This window comes from Phaethon aethereus (genome assembly GCF_964289735.1).
Source record: "Phaethon aethereus genome assembly, chromosome: 1".
NCBI classification, from domain to species: domain Eukaryota; kingdom Metazoa; phylum Chordata; class Aves; order Phaethontiformes; family Phaethontidae; genus Phaethon; species Phaethon aethereus.
This window is the reverse complement of record NC_138575.1, coordinates 223,684,949-223,708,546: the sequence shown is the minus strand read 5'-3', so window position 1 is coordinate 223,708,546 and position 23,598 is coordinate 223,684,949. Positions and strand designations below refer to the sequence as shown.

At 52.3% G+C, this 23,598-nt stretch overlaps 3 protein-coding genes and 1 pseudogene across 4 annotated transcripts; 3 read left to right on the top strand and 1 right to left on the bottom strand.

Moving 5' to 3' along the window:
* The first annotated feature begins 1,301 nt into the window (after positions 1–1,301).
* LOC309414909 (hemoglobin subunit beta-like) lies at positions 1,302–2,734 on the top strand. The gene is made up of 3 exons (XM_082012288.1): positions 1,302–1,432; positions 1,549–1,771; positions 2,497–2,734. Exons 1-3 carry the CDS (start codon positions 1,341–1,343, stop codon positions 2,623–2,625), a joined length of 444 nt encoding a protein of 147 aa, XP_081868414.1. The 5' UTR covers positions 1,302–1,340; the 3' UTR covers positions 2,626–2,734.
* A 1,743-nt stretch (positions 2,735–4,477) lies between these two features.
* LOC309414898 (hemoglobin subunit beta) lies at positions 4,478–6,171 on the top strand. Its single transcript, XM_082012277.1, has 3 exons — positions 4,478–4,655; positions 4,772–4,994; positions 5,926–6,171. Exons 1-3 carry the CDS (start codon positions 4,564–4,566, stop codon positions 6,052–6,054), a joined length of 444 nt encoding a protein of 147 aa, XP_081868403.1. The 5' UTR covers positions 4,478–4,563; the 3' UTR covers positions 6,055–6,171.
* A 3,215-nt stretch (positions 6,172–9,386) lies between these two features.
* On the top strand, positions 9,387–11,055 carry LOC309414920 (hemoglobin subunit epsilon; the record flags this gene model as incomplete). Its single annotated transcript, XM_082012299.1, has 3 exons — positions 9,387–9,478; positions 9,594–9,816; positions 10,927–11,055. The coding sequence occupies 3 exons, from the start codon at positions 9,387–9,389 to the stop codon at positions 11,053–11,055; spliced, it is 444 nt and encodes a 147-aa protein (XP_081868425.1).
* Positions 11,056–16,874: 5,819 nt separating this feature from the next.
* On the bottom strand, positions 16,875–17,738 carry LOC309417758 (olfactory receptor 51G2-like; annotated as a pseudogene). The gene has a single exon. The product of its transcript is annotated as an olfactory receptor 51G2-like (transcript).
* Positions 17,739–23,598: the final 5,860 nt, after the last annotated feature.

The window sequence follows — 23,598 nt, the reverse complement described above, 5'->3', positions numbered from 1 at the left end:
ACGCTGCTTTGCCAGGACATCTTATTTCTTTTGGGGTATGAGGTATGCTATATACCAAAAGAACTCTTTTTTCTGGTATAAGCAGTGTGGGCACTCAAGACTTTGTCAGTGTTAGTGTCTGATATTGCAAAACCATCCAACTTTTGCCATGCTGACAAGGTTTTATTGCATATTTCTACCAGCTGTCAGAAAAAATAAACATGGTTCCCTATTTTGTTCTGCCTTTTATTTGATACACACTCCATTTCTGATTTGGTTAGGCTCAGAATTGTGCCTCAAAGCCACCCAGTTATTAGACTGACAGTCATCAGCCCCATACAGTAAGTAATGGGGCATTCAAAATCTAAAATAAAATGAATGCTGTGTTGTCCTCGTCCTGGAGGGTCAGCAGATAAAATTAACATTGGACTGGTTTTGCACAGTAGAGCCCGGTCCTAGATTCCTGCTGGCATCAGGTGGGACTGACTGTCCGTATGGGTGACATGTCCGGCTTGTACTCCTCATAGGACTAAGGCTAGGGGCAACACCGTGCTCTTGAGACCCATAACTCAGAGTCGTGCCTTCGAGGTGGATCCACTTTCTCTGATGACTGGGAATTGCACTAGAGATGGGAAATAGCCTTGGGCTCAGAACAGCATGGACAATAACGATGGACTTAATGGTCTTAAAGGTCTTTTCCAACCTAAATGATTCTATGATGCTATGGTGGACAATGATGATGGACAACCACACTGAAGCTCTTTGCTAGGACAGACAAGAAAGGAGGGTCTTGCATTTAAAGAATGGGGCCTAGATTTGGGAGTGATCATTCAACCCCTTTTTGCCAGTAAGCCTCTGGTCCTTCGAGCTGGGCTGCCTCGAGCTGTCCAGGACGAATCCCAGGGGTGCAGGGCACCAGTGCACCATTAAGAGCCTGAACACATGGTCAGAGCAGAGACTGCAAACTCTTTGAACGTCACTGCCTGCCTTCCTAGGTCTGCACCGCATGTTCAGCCCCAGCCTCCAGCTGCCTCCTCAGTAGTGGAAACGCACAGCCGGGGAGCAGCCGTGCAGGCAGCTCCACCTGCACGCGGGACTGCGAACACAAGTGCATGGGTATGAGATGATGCTTGTCCAGTCAAAGGCAGAGGGGGGAAAGGGCCTCTTTTCCCCTTGGACAGCATCCAAAATCGCTATCTTTCCTTGTGCAGCCCAGCTCCCTCCCCAGCCCCAACCAATAGCTACGTGAACTGAGATTAGGACAAGCCGTTACTAGTGTATAAAAATCCCTGGGGCAGACTTTGGCTGTACTTCCTCGTCATTGTTCAGGGAAGCCCCAGGCAAACCCTCCGCCCGCCACCATGGTGCACTGGACAGCCGAGGAGAAGCAGCTCATCACCAGTGTCTGGGGCAAGGTCAATGTGGCCGAATGCGGTGCCGAGGCCCTGGCCAGGTAGGTCCAGCTCCTGGGCATCTGCTCAGCTGCACCCGGGATGGAGAAAAAATGGCAATTGCATTTGGGAGCTTTAACGTGTCTGTGTCTTCTTGCGTCCCTCCATCTCTCCCCAGGCTGCTGATTGTCTACCCCTGGACCCAGAGGTTCTTCGCCTCCTTTGGGAACCTCTCCAGCCCCACTGCCATCCTCGGCAACCCCATGGTCCGCGCCCACGGCAAGAAAGTGCTCACCTCCTTCGGGGAAGCCGTGAAGAACCTGGACAACATCAAGAAATGTTTTGCTCAGCTGAGCAAACTGCACTGTGAGAAGTTGCACGTGGACCCCGAGAACTTCAGGGTGAGCCATGCTGAGACTCCAGTCTCAACCGGAGAGAGGTTTCTGCTCTCTGGAGGGGGGGTTAGGGGCCTCTGAGGTATCTGGCAGACCTAGAGAGGAACCCTGAGGCTGCCCGAGCCTGGGAGCCTGCTGAGGGCAGGGGTGTGGGAGTGAATAGGCATATTTGGGGGGACCAGAGAGGAGTTACGGGGCTGGGATCTGTGAGAGTAGGGACTCAGGCAGGCAAGATGGATGGGGATGAAAGGCAGAATCAAATACACGCCGGTAGGAAGCAACATTGGCTTGGAGCAGTCAGAGACCAGAAGGGAAGAAACCGAGACTGGGTTTGGAGGAAAGAGCTGAGCTTGGCTATGATGGAGTGGTTAAACCAGGAGAGAATATAAATACAGCCGCTTCAGCAGAAGGAGGGGACCTGAGCCAAGAGAAAGCAAGGGTGGGGAGGGATACGAAAGGAAAGGATGAACCCTGTTGAAGCAGAGGGAGGACACTGCACAGCAGGCAAAGGAAGGTGTCTGGGGAGGAGGATCCAGCACATCCAGGCCTCCTGGTGAGTGCCAGCGATGCAAGCTGTGCAAGGAGCCCGGAGCTCTGCACGGGGCTGTGATAAATCCGCTCCTGCTTTGCAGTCAGTTCCCCAATAACCAGTGTCCCTGTGCGAATACAGGGGCCGGGCTGGGCACGGTGGGCAGCACCGGGCTGATGGTTTCTCCTTCTTTCATTGCCAGCTCCTGGGTGACATCCTCATCATTGTCCTGGCCGCCCACTTTGGCAAGGACTTCACCCCTGCCTGCCAGTCTGCCTGGCAGAAGATGGTCCGTGTGGTGGCCCACGCGCTGGCCCATGAGTACCACTGAGCCTCCCACAGGCGTCGGGGCCTGGAGATGCTCCCTGCTCTCGGGGAAACATCCTCTGGTTCTGCTGGTCTCTAATTGCCAAATAAACACCACGTGCTTCAGCCATGAAGAGGTGTCTGCCTCTCTGTGGGAACGGGGTGGGGGTCACCCTGGGGTGCTGGGGAACGGGAAGGGGATGCTCACACACCGCCTTGTCTACAAATTCATGCAAGTGAGACTCGTCTAAGCTGGAGAATCCAGGGGAACGCTTGAGACAAAAAATAAATAAACACGCAACAAAATATAAACAGAAATAGTCCAGTAATTTTTTGAGACATCAGGTAACATCGCTGGGTTTAATGTTTTAAGTCTTTCAGAGATGAAATGGAACAAAACTTTGCACAAAAATGTGCAGTGGGAGAAGTGGCAGCGAGACTAGTTCCATTGTTTGTTCACTTTCCTTCATGGAAGGCAAAATGCTTTTTTTGTTGTTTTTGTCTAAATCATTATCATTCTCAGATTATTAAAGGCAGAATGCAATAGACACAACTATCCATTCATTATGGCAAAAAATATGCCAAGAATGGTAATTTCTTGTACAGGAAGGACAGAGCATCTGCTTTCACTGGCCCTTATATCTAACTTTCCACAAATAAAACGAAATTCCCTGAACAGCCTCCACACCACGCAGAGGACCACGGCCCTCCTCAGCCTCCCGTCCTCCTGTCAGACCCGCAGCATCCCCGTGGCACCGAGAGCAGCTCAGGGGCATATTTGGGGTTTCTGGATGGTGAATTCGTCCCTCCCCCGTACCAGGGAGGCAGCAGAGCAAATGGCTCCAGAGCAGGTCTGCAGTAAACGCTGCTCGGTTCAGCTGGGGGACAGAGTGGCCCCCAGGCCTGGCCCCAGGGGCCTTTGGCCAAGTCCCCTCCTGAAGTGAGCAGCCAGAGGAGCTCCGGTGCCACCAGCAGAAATGGTGGCAGCCCACGGCCCACGCAAACACGTTGCTCCGGCGCCGTCCAGACCAGCCGGCACTGCTGTGTCCGGCCCCACGAGCTCCATCCCCGGCCCCAGCGCCTGCACCCCAACCCACCACTGCCGGCCCGCTCTGCCAGCAGCAGCCGCAGCGCCGCAGCCCCGGCAGGCCCAGCGGCCTGTCCTGCACGCCGGAGGACCACTGCTTCTCTGCAGCGCATCTGCACAGACCCCAGTATAGCCAGTCTTCCCACCTCTCCCGGGGCCCCTGCGAGCTAACGAACTGGTGTGCCCTGTCTTATAACCTGTCCCTTCCAGCCTTGCTTGACCCTTGCTGAGGGGCTCTTTGAGACAGGAGCTCTCCCTGACAGCAAGCCACTGCCCGCGGTTCTCTCAGCGTTACCCTAAAGCCAGCGAACCGTTGAATCGCTGACAGGAAAGAACAAGGCAACCCCAAAGCCTGACAGGTCCCGCGAGAAGAGGGCAAGGAGAAGCCGCTTGCGCACTGCTGGTGCGTTCAGAGGGAGGACACAACAGCCCCCGGCCCACGTCTTCCACCCTGCAACCATGCAGCTTTGCACCGTCCGAGGGGCTCCAAGCCCAGCACGCGCCTTCCCCCCGGGCCCGTGCGGGACGCAGGCGCTGCCGCGCTCAGGCTTGGCGCGCAGATAAATGCCACCCTTCGGTGGGGAGCTGGAAATCAAAGACGGAGGGAGGGCAGCCCGCCAGCCCGTCCCGGCGTGGATCTGGGCACCTTGCCCCAGGGCCCCACCCTGACGCCGTGTCCCCTCCCTCGGGGTGCCAGGGCCGCGGCCCCCCGGGCCCAGCCAATGGAGGGGTGCGCGGGGCAGAGGAGGGGCCCAGCAGAGCGTATAAAAGTGGGGACGGGGAGAGCCGCTCGCCAGCGTGCGACCCCCTTGGGAGCAAGAGCTGAGACTTCCTCCGTACCTGCCGGCAGCCACACGCTACCCTCCGCCCGCCACCATGGTGCACTGGTCAGCCGAGGAGAAGCAGCTCATCACCAGTGTCTGGGGCAAGGTCAATGTGGCCGAATGCGGTGCCGAGGCCCTGGCCAGGTAGGTCCAGCTCCTGGGCATCTGCTCAGCGGCACCCGGGATGGAGAAAAAATGGCAATTGCATTTGGGAGCTTTAACGTATCTGTGTCTGCTTGCGTCCCTCCATCTCTCCTCAGGCTGCTGATTGTCTACCCCTGGACCCAGAGGTTCTTCGCCTCCTTCGGGAACCTCTCCAGCCCCACTGCCATCCTCGGCAACCCCATGGTCCGCGCCCACGGCAAGAAAGTGCTCACCTCCTTCGGGGATGCCGTCAAGAACCTGGACAACATCAAGAACACCTTCGCCCAGCTGTCCGAGCTGCACTGCGACAAGCTGCACGTGGACCCCGAGAACTTCAGGGTGAGTCATGCGTCTGACTGGGGACCTGTCCTCCCCACCGCGCCTCTGTGGGCAGCTTCTCCCCTAACCCGAGCCCTGCCATGTGAGGGGTTTACCCTGCGTGCTGGTGCCGGAGGAAGAGGGGCTGGCGGTTGGGGTGAGGGGAAGACGCAGGAGAGGGACAGAGAGGGAAGGGACCAACCTGCAGCTAGGTGGGAGAGCACCGAAGGGGCTGAGGGGTGATGGTTACGGAGAGGTGGTCTGGAGGGTGCAAGCGAGGATGCACAGGAGAGGGGAAGGCGGCGAGGAGGTGGTTTCGATGCGGAAAGGGAGGGGGAGAGTAAAGCGAAAGCAGTTATTGAGCAGGAAGAGGTTTGAGCCAAGGGGAAGGCGAAGGAGCAAGAGTGAAGTTTGGCACGGAGGAGAAAGGAGAGATGGGTGAGGAGCAAGAGATGGAGGCTAGATGCCAAAATCAAAAACGGAATGGAACCTAGAGGGAGAGGAAACTTTGGCTCCCGCATCTCTGCAGCTGAGAGTTTCCCAGCGGGGAAGTAACCCTGACATTTGTCACTGGGGCTGGCAGAGATCCCCCGTGTCAGCATGAGCTCATTGTTCGTGCCAGGGTGCTTTGCAGTGCCGAGTGCCGGCTCCCTGCCGCACGGCAGACGCTCAGCTGTGTGTTCTGCTTGGGAGAAATTTCCAAGTGAAGCTAGAAGGGAGAAAGAAAAATTTAATCAACAAAATCTCTGGGGAATTTTTGGTTACTCTCCCCATAGCAGTAGCAGAACCCGAGAGCAAAGAACAAGTTTAAGGTACATCTTAAAAAGGACTTCAGGGAGATTTTTTAGCCAACAAAATGCCTGGAGGTTGCCCTGGGTTTAATGCGAGTGCTTGCATGGGGATCTGCAGGCTCCTGGGCATTGCTAACCCGAGGGTGCTCTTGTCCCCCCAGCTCCTGGGTGACATCCTGATCATCGTCCTGGCCGCCCACTTCACCAAGGATTTCACTCCTGACTGCCAGGCTGCCTGGCAAAAGCTGGTCCGTGTGGTGGCCCACGCTCTGGCTCGCAAGTACCACTAAAGCATCAGCAGGAATGCCCCAGCAGCATCCTCCAGCTGCGTGTCGTGCACCGGCTGGCGTGCTGTGCTGGAGCTGACAGCTTCTAACAGACAAATAAAGCTCATCCTGTGAAGCATCCACTGAGTCCGTGTGTCCCTGAGAGGCTGGAGGGGTTGGGGGACGGGGACCTGGGGCACCCGCAGGCGGACTGGGGTGTAAGCCTGGGCAGGGCGGGCATTTTTCTCCCAGAAAATACCACCTCCCTTTGTTCTGTGTGCTTTTGGGGGGTTTGTGCGGGATTTGACTCTGGAAATCATGCTTCCAGAGTATGGGGTAGACACAGCCCTGCTACCTCTGCGGTCACACGCTGGGAAGTTTGCACTGAGGAACTAGTCGTATTTTACTGTGAAACCTGCGTGTTTTCTTGCAAGCAAGGGGAACTTGGAGAATTCGTATTTTTTAGGGAGGATAAACAAAGTGTTGACTTTAATCTACTCTGGCTCATTCCTGGCATAAAGCCTACAAGAAATTAGCTGACTCACACTGGCCAAGCAGCCAGCTGGGTGGGGGTAGGTTTTAGATAAACATTTTGCTATCAAGACCTGTCCAGACTTTGTTTATGCGCTTCTGTTTCACCCTGTGCCGCCCATTCCGCAATTATGGGGGCCCATTCTTACTGATACTGGCGACTGTGAATAATTTTCTGGGTGTGAGTATCAATCGATGTTCTATGCATGCAGAGCGTTCCGCATGTTTAAGCGTCCACAGAGCAGGACTGTCTAGGGTAGAGTTTGTTCTTGGCATGGGAAGCACCATCCGCCCTACCTGAACTGAGCACGGTGCAGTAAAAGCAATGGTTAGCTGAAAGGACATGCTGACTTTTTGAAGGGAAAAGAAGAGGACACAGCTATACATCCCAGTATCTCTGACACTCTCTTTGCACTGTCATCCACATTTCTGGGCATCCCACCCTCTGTCCCTGACCCACTGGAAGGTATTAAAAGCCCTTTGCGACCCGCAAATGACCCTTCTCCTGCACGTTACTCAAAGGAAGAGGCATTTTGTTTCTGGCGTCAAGGCAGACATGGAGAAGGGGAGAAGATGATTCGTACTAAGTCCTAAAGTGCTTTCCTCCCTGCAGGGAGTCTGGGCAGGCGCAGAGTGCGGTGTCTTGGTCAGGTGTCCAGGGTCACCAAAAACCAGATTCTTACATGACATTTCATAGGTTTCATGATAGATATTTGTCGGCTTTCATGTGAACATGGTTGTTCATAGACTTCAGGCAGAAATGACTGAATTATTTAAACAAGTCGGTCTCTTCCTGCAAACACGGCGTCTGGGAGCAGAAATGAGCTAAGCAGACCCCTCAGGTTAGACCCTACAAGGCAGTACAGCAGGGGAGGGCTGGGCTGTTGGGCTCCAGCTGGGTACCCTCTCCCGGGAGCAGGGACGGGTTCCCATCCCCTGCACCCGGCAGCATGGCAGGATGGCGACGGTTCCTCCGGCACTGCCAGTGGCTTCACTCCCCAGCCCCAGCCCCAGTGGGGGGATGACAGCCCAGTCCCCGGCCCCCCAGCAAACAGATCCTGCGGGATGTCCTCTCCCTGTGCTGCTTTGCCTGCTCCCATTTTGCCTCCTGCGCGACGGCAACACACCACTGTGGGAGCTGGCACGTCCCCAGGCGGTGCTGGTCCAGTGCGGCGCTGGCAGCACGGCAGGTCCTGGAGGGGCCGATAAGGTGTGCGGGAGGGTGGGCACCAGCGGCAGCCCGGCCGCATTTTGCTTGCGTGTCCTCTCCCCCATGCATGCCCCCAGGCAGTGCTCGACTTGATTTATGCTCCAGCACATCAGCCCACGTGCACTAAATTCTCTTGAGAAAAGGCAGATGTAGGCAACTCTAAGGAATATTATTCACCCCTACTACATTGAAAAAAGTCTACAACTAAAGGGGGAAAAGATATCATCAGGCTGAATATCTCCCTCAGTATTTTCTTTCTTGTAATTTATTTTCCTCCCATTCCTGTATTTTCAGTAAAAGGCCAAGAGGATACTTAGCAGGAGGTGGTCTGTGGAGAAAGGCAAGCCCCGCTGTCTGGAGAGGAGCTTGGTCAGCTCTTTAGCTCTGCTCAGCCTGTCCATCCAAACACCCCACCTCTTACCCCGTCACTAGTCCGACAAGACCCAGCAGCTCTTACTTAGCCCAATCTAAATCCTGTGGAAAACAACAGGAATACGGCAGGCTGCCCCAGGTGCTTGGGATCAGGATCAAAGCCCCTGTGCTTTCAGCAGGGACAGTGCTGCTTGGTGTTTCATCCAGAAAATAAAAGAGGAGAGCCCCGCCATGCAAGGGCATTGCTCCTGCCGAGGGTGCACCACGCGCAGGGTGCTCGGGGGTGTCCCAGGGGAGCAATTCACATGGAGCCCCAACATCTCCTCCTGCCGAAGGAGGCTGGTCAGCCTGGCTGAACGTGGGGGAAAACGTGACGTACGGCAGCCTTCTGGGCTGGACTCCCTCAGCTGAGCTTTTGCTGCTTTTGCAGCCCACAGCAGATCCTGCAGGGGCAAACCTGGTGTTCAAAGCCCATTTCAACTGCCCTTTACGGACGTGGATGAAGGCAGAAATGGGATGAAAAGAATGATCCTGTTGGATACTTGCTCCCTGTCCAGCAGCACGGCATCTGGCTGGTCCTTTTACATCTGAGGGGGGAACTTTTGGGTGAGCTTCTTCCTGCTCAAAAGGGACTAGTAAACCAAGCAGGTCAAATTCTGTTACAGGAGGAGGACAATAAGGTTAATGCAAATTTCAGCCGCAAAGCCTGAGCATTGCCCACAGCTCCTGGCAGTGCAGGAAGGCTGGAATCCTCCTGAAGCGCAGGCATCGGCACTGGGGGCTGGGGGCAAACCCCTGGGCTTGCTGCGGCACGGGCTGCGTTTCGGCGGGGGTGCGCAATCAGGCCGCTGGTAGGGGCGAAGGCAAGGCAAAGCCCAGCATTTGGGAGAGCCGAGGCGCGAGGGTCAGGCCCCGCTGAGCCCCACACACGCGCGCTAAGCCGTGGCCGACTATGGCGCGGTGGCTCGTGCAGCCCTTTGCGACGGGGCAGAACTGCCTGCGCAGAGGGGAAGGGATAAAGCCCGTGAGCTCAGGGTAACCAGAGGCCCCTTCCCGGCGTGCCACGCCCTGGCCGTCCCCTCCTGCTCCCCCGCCGGCGGGACCCCCGCCGCGCCCCAGCCAATGACCCCACCGCGCAGCATGGGGAGGAGCTGCCGGCAGTGGATAAAAGCCTCCGTGGGGTCTGCAGCTCCGCTACGGGGTCTGTGTCCTCCCACAGCTCGGAGCGAAGCCGCCCGCCACCATGGTGCACTGGACAGCCGAGGAGAAGCAGCTCATCGCCAGCGTCTGGGGCAAGGTCAACGTGGAGGAATGCGGTGCCGAGGCCCTGGCCAGGTAGGTCCAGCTCCTGGGCATCTGCTCAGCGGCACCCGGGATAAAGACATGGCAATTGCATTTGAGAGCGTTAACAGTGTCTGTGTCTGCTTGCGTCCCTCCATCTCTTCCCCAGGCTGCTGATCGTCTACCCCTGGACCCAGAGGTTCTTTGCCTCCTTCGGGAACCTCTCCAGCCCCACTGCCATCATCGGCAATCCCAAGGTCCGTGCCCATGGCAAGAAAGTGCTCACCTCCTTCGGGGAAGCCGTGAAGAACCTGGACAACATTAAGGCGACTTACGCCAAGCTGTCCGAGCTGCACTGCGAGAAGCTGCACGTGGACCCCGAGAACTTCAGGGTGAGCCGTGTTTGCAGACCCGACCTCATCCCTGTGTTGTGTGTGGAAAGGCAGGTTTTGCTTTGAAACTGGGAGTATTGCCTCCAGCAATGCTGTCTATGGGTACGTTCTTTGGCTGGTGGAGGCAGAGAGCCTGTGTCGTACCCAAGAGAGATGATGGCTTGTGCGGGACTGTTTGCAAAAGTGTGGGTGACTTTCACACTAAAAAGTCCCATTTTTAGTACCAGCGCAGCAATGGGGAAGAGAAGGTGCTGGGAGATTGTTACTTGAAGGACATGCTGGGGATGGAGACAAAAGAACAAATCCAGGAGGAGGTGCAGCATGGGCTGCGGAGACAGAGGCAGAGGGAAGCTCTGCAGAGCATTTGAGGAAATCATAGATCCTGTAGCAAGCGTAGCAGCTAACCTGCTCAAAAACAATACAGCAGGTTTCTGTCCTAGCCAGCATGTGCTGCCTGTCTGGATGGGACACTCCCAAATGGATCATTTTCTTCATTTAGATCTAAAGAGAAAAAGAAAAAAAACCCCGCATTTTGCAGGGTGGGTCTCAGACCAAATTGCTTTAGCATCCCCAAAATGGGCGGAAATAGTTTCAACGTTCTTTCCTTTTTTTTTTTTTTAAAGAATGAAGCAAATACTGTTTTCCCAAAACCCTGAGCTTTCTGTGGAAAGGAACAGGGAGCGAGCCAGCCCCAGTAGCCATCCTGCAGCCCGAAGGCCACTACGATGGGGAGGGGGGCTGAGGAGGAAGAGGAGGCGCGTGCAGCGTGTGAGAGTCCTTTCAGGAGGGGAGTTCAGACTCGGGGAGAAGCCAGGAGAAAGGAAACGCAGCCTGTGGGTTGCGGGGTGGTGTCTGGGGGGACAGGAAGGAGAGGGGCCGGAGGGAAGTCTCCAGCAGGAAAACCAGGGAGACGGAGAGCCTGCAGAAAGGAAGAAGCTGTTTGGAGCTGAAGAGGTGGCGGAGCAGGAGGAGCAGAGAGCCCTCCGCGAGGGGCCGTGGGTGCAGCAGCTCAGCCCCGGCGCGGGGAAGGCCGGTCCCTGCTCCGTGGTCTGCCGCAGCACCAGGGTGCAAGCAGCGCTAACCCTTTCTGTGTTCCTCTTTCTCCTCCAGCTCCTCGGAGACATCCTAATCATTGTCCTGGCTTCCCACTTCGCCAGGGATTTCACCCCTGCTTGCCAGTTTGCCTGGCAAAAGCTGGTCGGTGTCGTGGCTCATGCTCTGGCCCGCAAGTACCACTGAGCATCCCGGGACCGGCCGCGCGAGGAGGAGTCCCGGCTCCGCCACAAGCACTTCTGAGCATGAGGAGCTGCCCTTTGGGTAGCGACAGGCTGTAACCACCGAATAAAAGCCTCCCAGCACCACGTCTGTAGAGTCTCCCTGTCTCCGTGGAGGGAAGGCGGGCAGGGGGGTCTGCGCGGTGAACGCAATGCCGTCGGCGGGTGGGGGTATTCTTGGCTCTAAGGGTTGCTGCAGACGGACCCTGCTTAACTCTGGAGCGCGCTCGCGTGTGTGCATGCCCGGGGCTCTGTGAGGAGAGCACCCATGCCCAGGGCCCTGACAGCCGGGGGTGTTTCAGGGAGGGTCGTAGCAATAATGAGGGATTGCAAAGAATCCGGATCTGTTCTCCCAGCTGTAGATTAATGGGAAATAAGGTGAAGCCAGCACTGCCCAGGGCGCAGAGCTCCCAGCCAAGCCGTTCCTGCTCTCCCTTGCAGCTCTCGGGGAGCTGGCAGCTCTGGGGCTGGGAATGCACTATCCCCTTTTGGAGCTGCTGATATGGCTGAGAAAACCTTTGACTCTTTGAGGTTCAGCAGATGTCCACTTCTAGCTGTCAGCTGGCCTAGCAGGAGATACTGTTCGCTCAAGGGGCATTTATCATGCTAATGCACACAGCAGACCCTCATCCCCCGGCACCCACAGTCCCTTGGGACAAGAGTGACAAGTTAAATTTTTGTTAGCTATTTTGTTATACAAAACAGGATAAAAACCTAAAAATGGCCAGGACTGTGTTTATCTTACTCTTAAATCTTGTCTTAAACCAAGACTGGAAATTTCTTGCACAAGGGGTCTGACAGCCAGCGCTGTTTGTGGCATTTGGTGCAGCAGAGTTCTGGCTGTGATAAAACTTTCTGGAGTTACCAGGGAGGACAGAGTTGTTTTGGGTCATAATCTCTCACCTCACCTGGGTTCAGCAGGCTTCTCCTCTGTGCCAAATCCACAGGTTTTTGTACAGAGCGTAGCGCGGGTCCTGTTCAGCCAGCAGCAGCACAACTGACATGCTGACCCTGCTTCAAGCAGAGCATCAGGCTAGAGACCCCCGGCACACCCTTCCCACCCGAATTATCTCATGGTTCTGCACTCTGAGTTTGCAAGACACTTGCTTTTCACAGAATCACAGATGGTGATTCTGTGAAAAGCAAGTGTCTTGCAAACTCATGCTGGTACATGCTGAGCTTGTGGGCACAGCTCCTCTCTCCCTCCATCCCTTTCCCAGCCCTCTCTCACCAAAGTTTTGCCATGGAAGAACTTACATCTTCTCAAGCATACAAAGATGAGGCACTGCTTTTGCACTAAAAGGCTTGGCAGGGATGTGTGTATGTTTCTAGGGGTGCAAAGATCTAAAGATGCACTCCATTTTACCCAAAATTCAGTGATAAAACTTCATCAGTGTTTACACCTTCCCCCCTCCTCCTTCTTCCCCAGTTTTTATTGCTCAGCACAATGTCATATGGCATGGAATATGCATCTCTATCTTACCTTCAGATCTAGTTGGATCTGCAGAGCAGCAGTTTCACCCTGGAGCCAACACCTACACTTGGGGCAAATAATTGACTTTATTCAATGTTTAACATTTTAAAAATTCATGGTTCTATTTTAAAAGGAAAGAAAAACCTAGTGCAAACTACCTTTTTTCATTGCTGCTCTGACCAGCATTTCCTAAACATTTATGATCCTCATGTTTGCTCTTGCAGTGTTTACCCTTGCGCTGCTGCCAGTGGTAGCAGCCTAAGGTACGAAAGGGAGTACCATCACCCAGACTGCGCAGCTGGTTTGCGTTTCGTGGCCTCAGCCCCTGCAGCAGGTCCCAGTGGCTGTCATTGCTGCTGAGATTTCACACAGACATTACAAAAACAGACAGCTTCCTCTGCCTGTGAAACACCCTGGCAGGAGTGGGGTTCCCTGTCCCACTGCGTCGTCTGCCCAAGGACTTCAGCCGAACAGAGGTAAGGGCATCTGAAGGGTCAGCGCACTTCCATGTCAGCCTTGGTTCATCACTGGTGTTTTAATTTTGGGTGAGTGATTTTCCATTCAGATTTAGTGATAAAGGGTAACTTTTGTTCACAGCCCACTTGCTTATCTATCACAGTGCATTCCTGCAGCTGTTTCAAGCTCTCCATCCATCCATCCATCCATCCATCCATCCATCCATCCATCCATCCATCCATCCATCCATCTATCCATCCGTCCTGCTCTGTTGTTGTTTAACCTCACAGATGTTCAGCTGTGTCCAGGAAAGAAGGGGTCCATCACATGTAGCAGTTACTTGGGAAGAAAAACACCTTAACTTCAAACATTCCCCCTTCCTCCTTCTTCCCCAGTTTTTATTGCTCAGCACAATGTCATATGGCATGGAATATCCCTTTGGTCAGCTGGGGTTCTGGCTGTGTCCCTTCCCAACTCCTTGTGCACCCCGAGCCTATTCACTGATGGGACAGTCTGAGAAGCAGAAAACACTTCAATGCTATGTAAGCATAATTCAGAAATAAATAAAAAATCAGTATTTTCTCAGCACTGTTTTGGTAAAAAGTCCAAAACAATACCCTATGAGCTACTATCATCTCGCACCCAGAGGGTGGTGGTCAATGGCTCAATGTCCAGATGGAGATCGGTGACGAACAGTGTCCCTCAGGCGTCTGTACTGGGACCAGCACTCTTTAGTATCTTCATCAATGACAGACAGTGGGAGATGACCCATCAGCCAGTTTGCAGATGACCCCAAGCTGAGCGGTGTGTTTGGCATGCCTGAGGAACGGGATGCCATCCAGAGGGACCTGGACAAGACTTACCTCCATTCACCAGGACTCTCTGGGCTCGGCTGTCCAGCCAGTTCTTTACCCAGGGAAGAGTAAACCTGTCTAAGCCACGAGCTGCCCATTTCTCCAGGACAATGCTGTGGGAGACACTGTCAAAGGCTTTACTAAAGTCCAGGTAGACAACACCCACAGGAAAGACTTTTTAGCAGGGCCTGTAGCAATAGGACACGGGGCAATGGTTTTAAACTAAAAGAGGGCAGATTTTGAGTACATCTAAGGCAGAAATGTTTCACAATGAGGGTGGTGAAACCCTGGCCCAGGTTGCCCAGAGAGGTGGTGGATGCCCCATCCCTGGAAACATCCCAGGTCAGGTTGGACGGGGCTCTGAGCAACCTGCTCGAGTTGGGGATGTCCCTGCTCATAGCAGGGGGTGGGACTAGATGGCCTTGAAAGGTCCCTTCCCAACCAAACCCTTCTGGGATTCTGTGATGCTACTATTAAGAAAATTAACTCTGTCCCAGCCAAAACCAGTACACCCACCAAACCCAACACCTCCCCACCCAGGCAGCTATCGCCAGCACACCCCTTGGCTGCCTGTTTATCTATCCGTCTATCCACATACATTTTCATCATCTGTCCCTATTTCTTCCCCACCACACTCTCTCCTCTCGGTGTTTTCCAGAGACCGAGTGCCTCTTGATGCAACACATGGACACTGCAGGGATGCAACTGCTGATATTTTGAGGACGGAGTGGACATTTCTGCAGAGAGCAACATCCAATGTTACCACAGCATGTTTCAGACAGGATTTAAAGCCCTGAAGGCAAGCTTTAAAAACTGTGTTTTTGCATGGGATCTTTCACAAAACACAGATTATTCCCCACCTCCTGATGGGATGATACTTTGCTCCTGTCTCTGAAGCGTCTGGTGCTGAGCACGCTTGGAGATGACACATTGGAGATGGCAAACCAGTTCCTCTGGTCCCTGCTCACTGAGAGGCTGACAGACAGTGCTACGATGCACAACCGAGTAAGGATTACACTCTGACTACGTGCTCCGTGTTCATCCTTCTGGGCAGAAGCTGAGCATCCACCCGAGCCAGAGCACCCGCTCCTCTCCCATGGCACAGCACCCAGCTGGGCTCTGGAAATTCATCCTGCCAAGCACATTGCTCACGTGTCTCGACAAGGACAAAAATAAGAGGAGGACTGTGGGGCAATCAAGGTGGACATCTTTGTGGATGGGCAGTGGGGGGGCAGGATGCCCAGCCTCTCGGGCAGCCCCATGGGCGGAGGACGGGACTTTTCACAGTTTAATGAATATTTATCCAGGCCAGAACAGTCGATGAGCAGAGTGAACAAAACAATTATTTTTATTTTTGCAGGACATCCAAAGCACATTTATGGATTATGAGGATGAGGTACATATTCAAGTCTGTACACCCAGATTCAAATACTTAAATCTATATTTTCATGTTGAAGATAATTAGAGCACGCTGGAAAGCTGTCTGCTAATTTAACTTATCAAGCTAATTCTTTAGCTGGCAAAGTGAAGAGTGGAGGCACAGATGTCTGGAGCTTTGTCTGAGAAGTGGGGCAGTTGGAAATAGACTAATTCCATTTTTCATGGCACACCAATGAGTTTAACCACATGCCCTCCAATTAAACAATGCCGTGTTCCCTGTTTACATTGACAGATGGAGCGTGAATTCCTTGAGAGCCGAGGGCTGGAAAAGTTTAATTTCTTCCACATCAGCCACTGCAGCCCCTGAAAAGAGCAGCAGACAAGCCAGGCAAATAATTAGCATAGGTTAGAGGAATGTTTTACAGCTTTTTTTTTTTTTTTTACCTGCAACCCCAAAAGGTACCGTCCCTGTATTCAAAGCTTAAGCCCTGTAAGCGTAGCTTTTCTTTTATGATTTGTATTTCACATCGCACATAGCAATATTTACCTGAGGTACTGTGGGTTGTGGATTGGAAGCCCTTGGCTGACAGTTCTGTAGAAGAAATAAGAGCTGGGTTTGTGTACGCAGTGCTTAATTAACTGTTAGCTGTAATAACAACATACCTGCTAAGAATTATAGTTGCTGTGTATGTTACTAACACACATATTGACTGAAATAGCTGTCACTTTGAGTAGCTTGACGGGCTATCAGTCCTTTCCAACCTTAGTGATCCTGTGACTCTGTAACTCTGTGATCAACCCAACACCCCCATGCCCACCAACCCATGTCCTGAAGCGCCACGTCTACACGTTTTCTGAACACCTCCAGTGATGGAGACTCCACCACCTCCCTGGGCAGCCTGTGACAACGTTTGACCACTCTCTCCATAAAGAAATGTTTCCTAATATCTAATCTAATCTCCCTGTCGTGGTTTAGCCCCAGCCGGCAACTAAGCCCCACGCAGCCGCTCGCTCACTCCTTCCTCCCCCAGTGGGACGGGGGAGAGAATTGGGAAAAAACTCGTGGGTTGAGGTAAAAACAGTTTAATAGGACAACAAGAGAGAAGGAAACAACAATGATAACAACAATAATAATACCGACAAAGGAATGTACAAGAACAAGTGATGCCCAATACAGAAATTGCTCACCACCCGGCGATCGACAGCCCGTCCCCGAGCAGCGATTTCCGCCCCCCGGCCAACTCCAGTTTGTGTACTGGGCATGACGTCGTATGCTATGGAATATCCCTCTGGCCAGCCTGGGTCAGCTGTCCCAGCTGTGTCCCCTCCCAGCTCCCCGTGCACCCCCAGCCTGCTCGCTGGCCGGCCAGCACAAGAAGCTGGACTGTCCTTGACTGCTCAGCAACAACCCAAAACATCAGCACATTATCAACAGTTTCTCATCCCAAATCCAAAACACAGCCTCACACTAGCTTCTGTGAAGAAAATTAACTCTATCCTGGCTGAAACCAGGACACTACCACATGCAAAACCCCTTGGGTTATCTGTGTCCTACATCAATGCCTTCTTGGAGTGAGAAGTTTGTGTATGCCTCCACAGATCTGTTTAGTTTTTACACTGTTAGGTAATGGAGTTTAGCACAAGGGGTAGAAGAAGGTAGATATTGGCTGTGAGGACATGAATCAGAGGAGAGGCAGGTTTCCCAAACCTGTACACCATGGACAAGCCAATCATTGGGATGTAATAAATCAAAACAGCACGGAGACGAGAGATGCAGGCGTTCAGGGCCTTGAGAGGCTCTTCCTTGGACGTGATACTCAGCACAGCCTTTGTGATCGAGACTTAGGACAGGATGATAGACAGCAAGTCTAGCCCAAAGGTGGCCAGAACAACAAATAAGCCATACATGTTATTCACCTTGATATCTGCACAGAGCAGCTGGAGTAAGGTGGGGTGCAAACAGAAGGACTGAGCCAGCACATGGGACCTGCAGAATGACAGTTTCTTCAGAAGTACCAGCAAGGGGACCAAGAGACTAATGCTCACCGTGAGCCCCACCCTGATGACACCTAGCCTGGGGCTGGTCAGGATGGATGCATACTGCAAGGGGTTGTAGATGGCCGTGAAGCAGTTGAAGGCCATGGCCCACAGCACCACAGAGTTCAGGATGAAGCAGCAGTGAATGAAGAACATCACGGCAAGGCAGGCACCTCCCTGTGAATCAAGGATCAGCGTGCTCAGCGCTGTGGGGAGCACAGACAGAGACACACCAAGCTCTGCGGTAGCCAGCATGCACAGGAAGAGGTGCATGGGCTCATGGAGGCTGCGGTCTACTTTGATGACAAAGAGTATCGCACTGTTTCACAGGATGGAAATAACATACATGCAGCAGAAAGGGACAGCAAGCCACATGTTCCCACTTTCCATTCCTGGGGTTCCTGTTAGAAGGAAGGTAGAAGGTCCAAGGAAGATACTGTTGGTCATTTTCCTAGTGCAACATCTTCATCCTGTCAAAGATCAAGCAGCAGATACCACTCATCCTACAAAAGAATCATAAATGCCAGAGAAATTGTAAAAGAGTAATCATGCCATAAAGCAAAGCCTTCTTCATGTCTCTCTCACTGGGGTGATGGGGATCCAGACTTCTGAGTTTGCTGAGACAGCAAGAGGGCATTTTACCTTTGTGATCAGTTCTGGGCATGGAAAACTACAGCTCCCAAAAGTCAGAAATCTTATGGAGGTGGAGGGACACAGTACCTCGCTGATGGTTGAATTAGGGGTTTCTCTATGCCAGGACACAGAGAGCAGTTTGCTAGGTTGACAGATGTGATACTGTATTGACTGTGTTGCACCAGAGGGCAAAAAGACTTGGGAGGTGGCATCATGGATGAAGGGTGAAAGAAGACTTGTATCTCGTTAGGTCAAGCAGGGACAAAATTAGAAAAGAAAAAGCCCAGCTAGAGCTCAGTCTGGCCACAGTCGTAAAGGATAATAAAAAATGTTTTTACAAATATATTAACAACAAAAAGAGAGGCAAGGAGAATCTCCATCCCCTACTGGATATGGCGGGGAACATTGTCTCCAAGGACGAGGACAAGGCTGAGGTACTTAATGCCTTCTTTGCCTCAGTCTTTAATAGCCAGACCAGGTATCCACAGGGTGTTCAGCCCCCTGAGCTGGAAGACGGGGATGGAGAGCACAATGTACTCCTCATAATCCAGGAGGAAGCAGTCAAGGACATGCTAAACCACCTGGACACCCACAAGTCTATGGGGCCTGATGGGATCCACCCGAGAGTACTGAGAGAGCTGGTGGAGGAGCTTGCCAAGCCACTCTCCATCATTTATCAGCAGTCCTGGTTAACAGGGGAGATCCCAGAAGACTGGAGGCTTGCCAATGTGACGCCCATCTACAAGAAGGGCCAGAAGGAAGATCCTGGGAACTACAGGCCTGTCAGCCTGACCTCTGTACCGGGAGGAGATTATGGATTATGGAGCGGTTGGTCTTGAGAGTGCTCACAGGGCACCTGCAGGACAACCAAGGGATCAGGCCCAGCCAGCATGGGTTCATGAAAGGCAGGTCCTGCTTGACCAACCTGATCTCCTTCTATGACCAGGTGACCCGCCTAGTGGATGAGGGAAAGACTGTGGATGTTGTCTACATGGACTTTAGTAAAGCCTTTGACAGCATCTCCCACAGCATTCTCCCAGAGAAACTGGTGGCTCGTGGCTTAGACATGTTTACTCTTCACTGGGTAAAGAATTGGCTGGATGGCCAAGCCCAGAGAGTTGTGGTGAACGGAGGTAAATCCAGCTGGCAGCCGGTCACAAGTGGTGTTCTCCAGGGCTCGGTTCTGGGGCTGGTCTTGTTCAATATCTTTATTGATGATCTGGATGAGGGAATCGAGTGCTCCCTCAGCCAGTTTGCAGATGACACCAAGCTGAGCGGGAGTGTTGATCTACTGGAGGGTAGGAGGGCTCTGCAGAGGGATCTGGACAGGCTGGATTGATGGGCAGAGGTCAACTGTACGAGGTTTAATAAGGCCAAGTGCCGGGTCCTGCACTTGGGTCACAACAACCCTATGCAACACTACAGGTTTGGGGAGGAGTGGCTGGAGAGCAGCCCGGCGGAAAGGGACCTGGGGGTGCTGGTTGACAGCCGGCTGAATATGAGCCGGCAGTGTGCCCAGGTAGCCAAGAAGGCCAACAGCGTCCTGGCCTGTATCAGAAATAGTGTGGCCAGCAGGAGTAGGGAAGTGATCGTGCCCCTGTACTCAGCACTGGTGAGGCCGCAGCTTGAATCCTGTGTTCAGTGTTGGGCCCCTCACTACAAGAAGGATGTTGAGGTGCTGGAGTGTGTCCAGAGAAGGGCAACGAAGATGGTGAGGGGTCTGGAGCACAAGTCTGATGAGGAGCGGCTGAGGGAACTGGGGTTGTTTAGTCTGGAGAAGAGGAGGCTGAGGGGAGACCTTATTGCTCTCTACAACTATCTGAAAGAGGGTTGTGGCGACGAGGGTGTTGGCCTCTTCTCCCAAGTAACTAGTGATAGGACAAGAGGAAATGGCCTCAAGTTGCGCCAGGGGAGGTTTAGATTGGATATTAGGAAAAATTTCTTCACTGAGAGAGTGGTCAGGCATTGGAACAGGCTGCCCAGGGAGGTGGTGGAGTCGCCATCTCTGGAAGTGTTCAAAAAACGTGTGGATGTGGCGTTTCAGGACATGGTTTAGGGGACATGGTGGCGCTGGATTAATGGTTGGACTTGATGATCTTGAAGGTCCTTTCCAACCTAGTGTTTCTGTGATTCTGTGATCTCATACAGAGAGCCCACCTCTGGACTTGGGCGTCATGGAGGGAGTTCACTGGTCCTTGCTCTGGCTTTTCCTTGTTCTGTAGAAGAGCAAGAGAAGGAGCACTGTGCAGTACCTAGCCCTGAGCGCTGACATGGCCAGGTGACTGCCTCACCTGGATAACTGAGTGTGGCTTCCAGTGCTTTCATAACGATTCCCATATCCCTCCTGTGCGGGTGTTGCGGGGCACATCTTCTCTGCTGGCTGTGAGCTTCATCCTCATTTTAGATACTTTTTTTTTTTAGTTCTGTGCACCTCTATTTTCTTTCTTACTGTGAATGAATATCAGGCTTGGTGATCTTTTCCTTCCCTAAAAATAACCTTGGCAGCAAAGACCTGATATATGTGCCTTTGCACCAAGTGGTTTCTGCATTTTTGAGGACGGTGCACAGCTGAGAGCCCAGATAGTGCAGCAACATATTGCAGGATCCAGCCAACAAGCATTCACCAGCGTGCTGCCAAAAAGCAGCTTGGTGAACATCTGCTAGCCCAAGAGCGAAAGATTTTGGATGTGGATATTCTCGTATGTACAAATGCAAGTGCTGTTTTCCAGTGTAAATGGAGTAAACAGCAAACAAATCACCCTCTCACAGGGAGGAGAGCTCTGGCAGCTCCCCGTGGTGTACAGGAACCACTCCTGCATGCTGAGAAGAGAAGATTTCATTCCTACTACCCACCTTGCCAAGCGGTAACACAAGCAAGGCTTGTCCTTCCTTACAGGTCACTGTCCCCTCACCCCGCTGCAGGCGCCTGCTGTGCAGGCATCAGCATCTCAGCTGGTTGTCTGGACCCCGCCAACCACACTGGGGCACTGGCACTGCCAGAAGGCATTTCGTCTCACCCTGACGCTTACCCTGGTCAGATGAACGGTGCTTACAGCCCTCACTGCAGAAAAGCGTCTGAGCTTTTCATTACATGCGCATTACAATCTCTTCATTACATGCGCACTGCTCCCTGTAAAACCGATAATCACTTTGACACTACAGTAACACTGACAAAGTTATCTGAAATTATCTAACAGCTGACATGTGGAAAGCAGCCCAGAAAAAGCAGATCACTTTGCCTTAAATACGGAGCAATAACCAAATGCGAGCTGCCTGAGCATCTTGCCTCCAGGCTGCCAGTGAACGCGTCTTTATATTGCCACTCCACAAAATCCCACAGGACTCCCAAGCTCACTGGATACTTCTGATTCTTTTTTTTTTTTTTTCTGGTTGATCCACTCTCTCAAAGGAGATGATGCAAACATACTATTAAGAGCGAATCCCAGTGTCAAGTGGGAGGCTACTGTGGAATTGCCTTGGGTTAGCACCAGGAGCTAAATAGGACTAGAAACTAAGTATGAAGTCAAAGCAGGACTTGAATATGATGTTGGCTTCTGGCTTCAACAAGGAGACATCAGACAGGAGGAAACTTTCCTGGAGACCCTCTATAGGGGTAAGAAGGACAGATGTGAACCTACCAAGATGAGAGAGTGATGGTGGCAAGATCTCCCTTTCCTGGCAGCTGGGGCCTCAGGCACCATTGTCAGGAGATGAAGCTCCTGGAAATGCTAGTCTACCCATAAAAATATTCAGGTTTGGCATTTTTCAGCAATGGGATCATTTGTTGCCTTTGTATTTCAAAGCACCACCCCAAAGTTGTACATCCCCCACTCTGTGAAAGTGTGCTTGTGTCCCTGGTTTGGGTACAGACCTCCTTGGCTTTCCCATCGCTTTCTCCAGGCAGCTTACCTGCAGCGTTATCATTGACTGGAGAGCACTGCTGACCCCCTTCCCACCACAGCAACTACCCTGTCCATACTGTGCAATGATCCAGATGTCACAGACAGCTTTATTTATTTAGAGAGAAGGGAATCCTAGAGTAGGAGCCTAAGCTGTTGGTGCCAAGTATCTGGTATTATGTGGTAGTGATGGCTTGCATGCACACATCTCACAGGTCACAAGGAGCTACATGAGTCAGCCAGTCACCCTTGTACATATCTGACCAGCAACAATCCACTGCTGTCATTTCTTACTTAGAAAGGGCATCTCTTAGAAGACCTAGACCTTTGCCACTGGAGGAGACAGCATGGTGGAATGGATGGACATTGGTCATGAGGGCAACTCCCATGTTCTTAATGAAAACGAAAACAACATTTTTTGTGGAGCCTGCAGAAAAATAGGTGTTTTACCTCACCAGAGTGATGGTGGGTGAGCACCAGTCCACAAGGCATGGTGCAGCCCTGCTGTATGAAGTGGATGCTCTGAGACCGGCGCTTAGATGAAGTGCAGTTGTATCTCTCCTCCTTTGGCTTCCACTGCCTCTCCTATGTGGTCTGTGAAAACCTACTTCTGTTTTATCTGAAGAAGGATGAGCTGAGTTGAAATTGAAGAATTCTACTGAAATGGTGCCAAAAATACACTAATTTGCCATTTTGTCTTCAGCCTAACAACTGCTTCGCTTCAGCAGAAGTGCATGTTCTCTTCCTGGGGCTGCCCCTCCTCCTTCCCTGCTCACAGAGAGATAGCAGAGCCTGGAGGCTCCTATGGGTGGCCATGATAGTCAAGGCTGCTCAGGAAGATAGGGAGCTCCAAGAAATGCCAGGCCAGGTCAGAGATCTCCTCTCCATTTATTACTGCTCTTCAGTTTGCACTAAAAATAGAGCAAAGGTCTGTTAACATGCTTGACTTTTGTAGCTTGAGTTTCATAACTTGAGTATGGGTCGTCTGACCTTCACCTCATTCTGTTGTCTACCTTTTTCAGATATAGTGCAGTGATTTTGTAAAACATTTTTGCCTGCTTATTGGGATAGTGGACTTTAATATTACTATAGTGCAATCCTATTAGCAACGATCTCCCTGTGACAGGTCACTCCAAATAATTGCATCAGCCAGGATTTCTGATATTTTTGAAAGGGTTTACATTTATATGGGACTTTTGGAATTTGCTAGCATAGGATTATTGTAGGTTTTGCCTTCCTTACAAAAAGAAGGTTAATGCTTAAACCTGAATTCTACCCATTTCCTTCTACAAGGACAGTGGCCATTTCCACCCATCTGAGCACCTTCCCATAGAATAATAGAATAATTTAGAATCATAGAATAATTTGGACTGGAAAGGACCTTCCAATCAATTCCATCTAGTCCAACCCCTGCCATGAGCAGGGACATCCCCAACTCGAGCAGGTTGTTCAGAGCCCCGTCCAACCTGACATGGGATGTTTCCAGGGATGGGACATTCACCACCTCTCTGGGCAACCTGGGACAGGGTTTCACCACCCTCAGTGTGAAATGTTTCTGCCTTAGATCTAGTCTGAATCTCCCCTCTTTTAATTTAAAACCATTACCCCTTGTCCTATTGCAACAGGCCTCACTAAAAAGCCTGTCCCCATCTTTCTCCTCAGCCCCTCTCAGCCCTGGCAGCTGCACTAAGGTCTCCCCGGAGCCTTCTCTGCTCCAGGCTGAGACCCCCCAGTTCTCCCAGCCTGTCCTCCCAGCAGAGCTGTTCCAGCCCTCG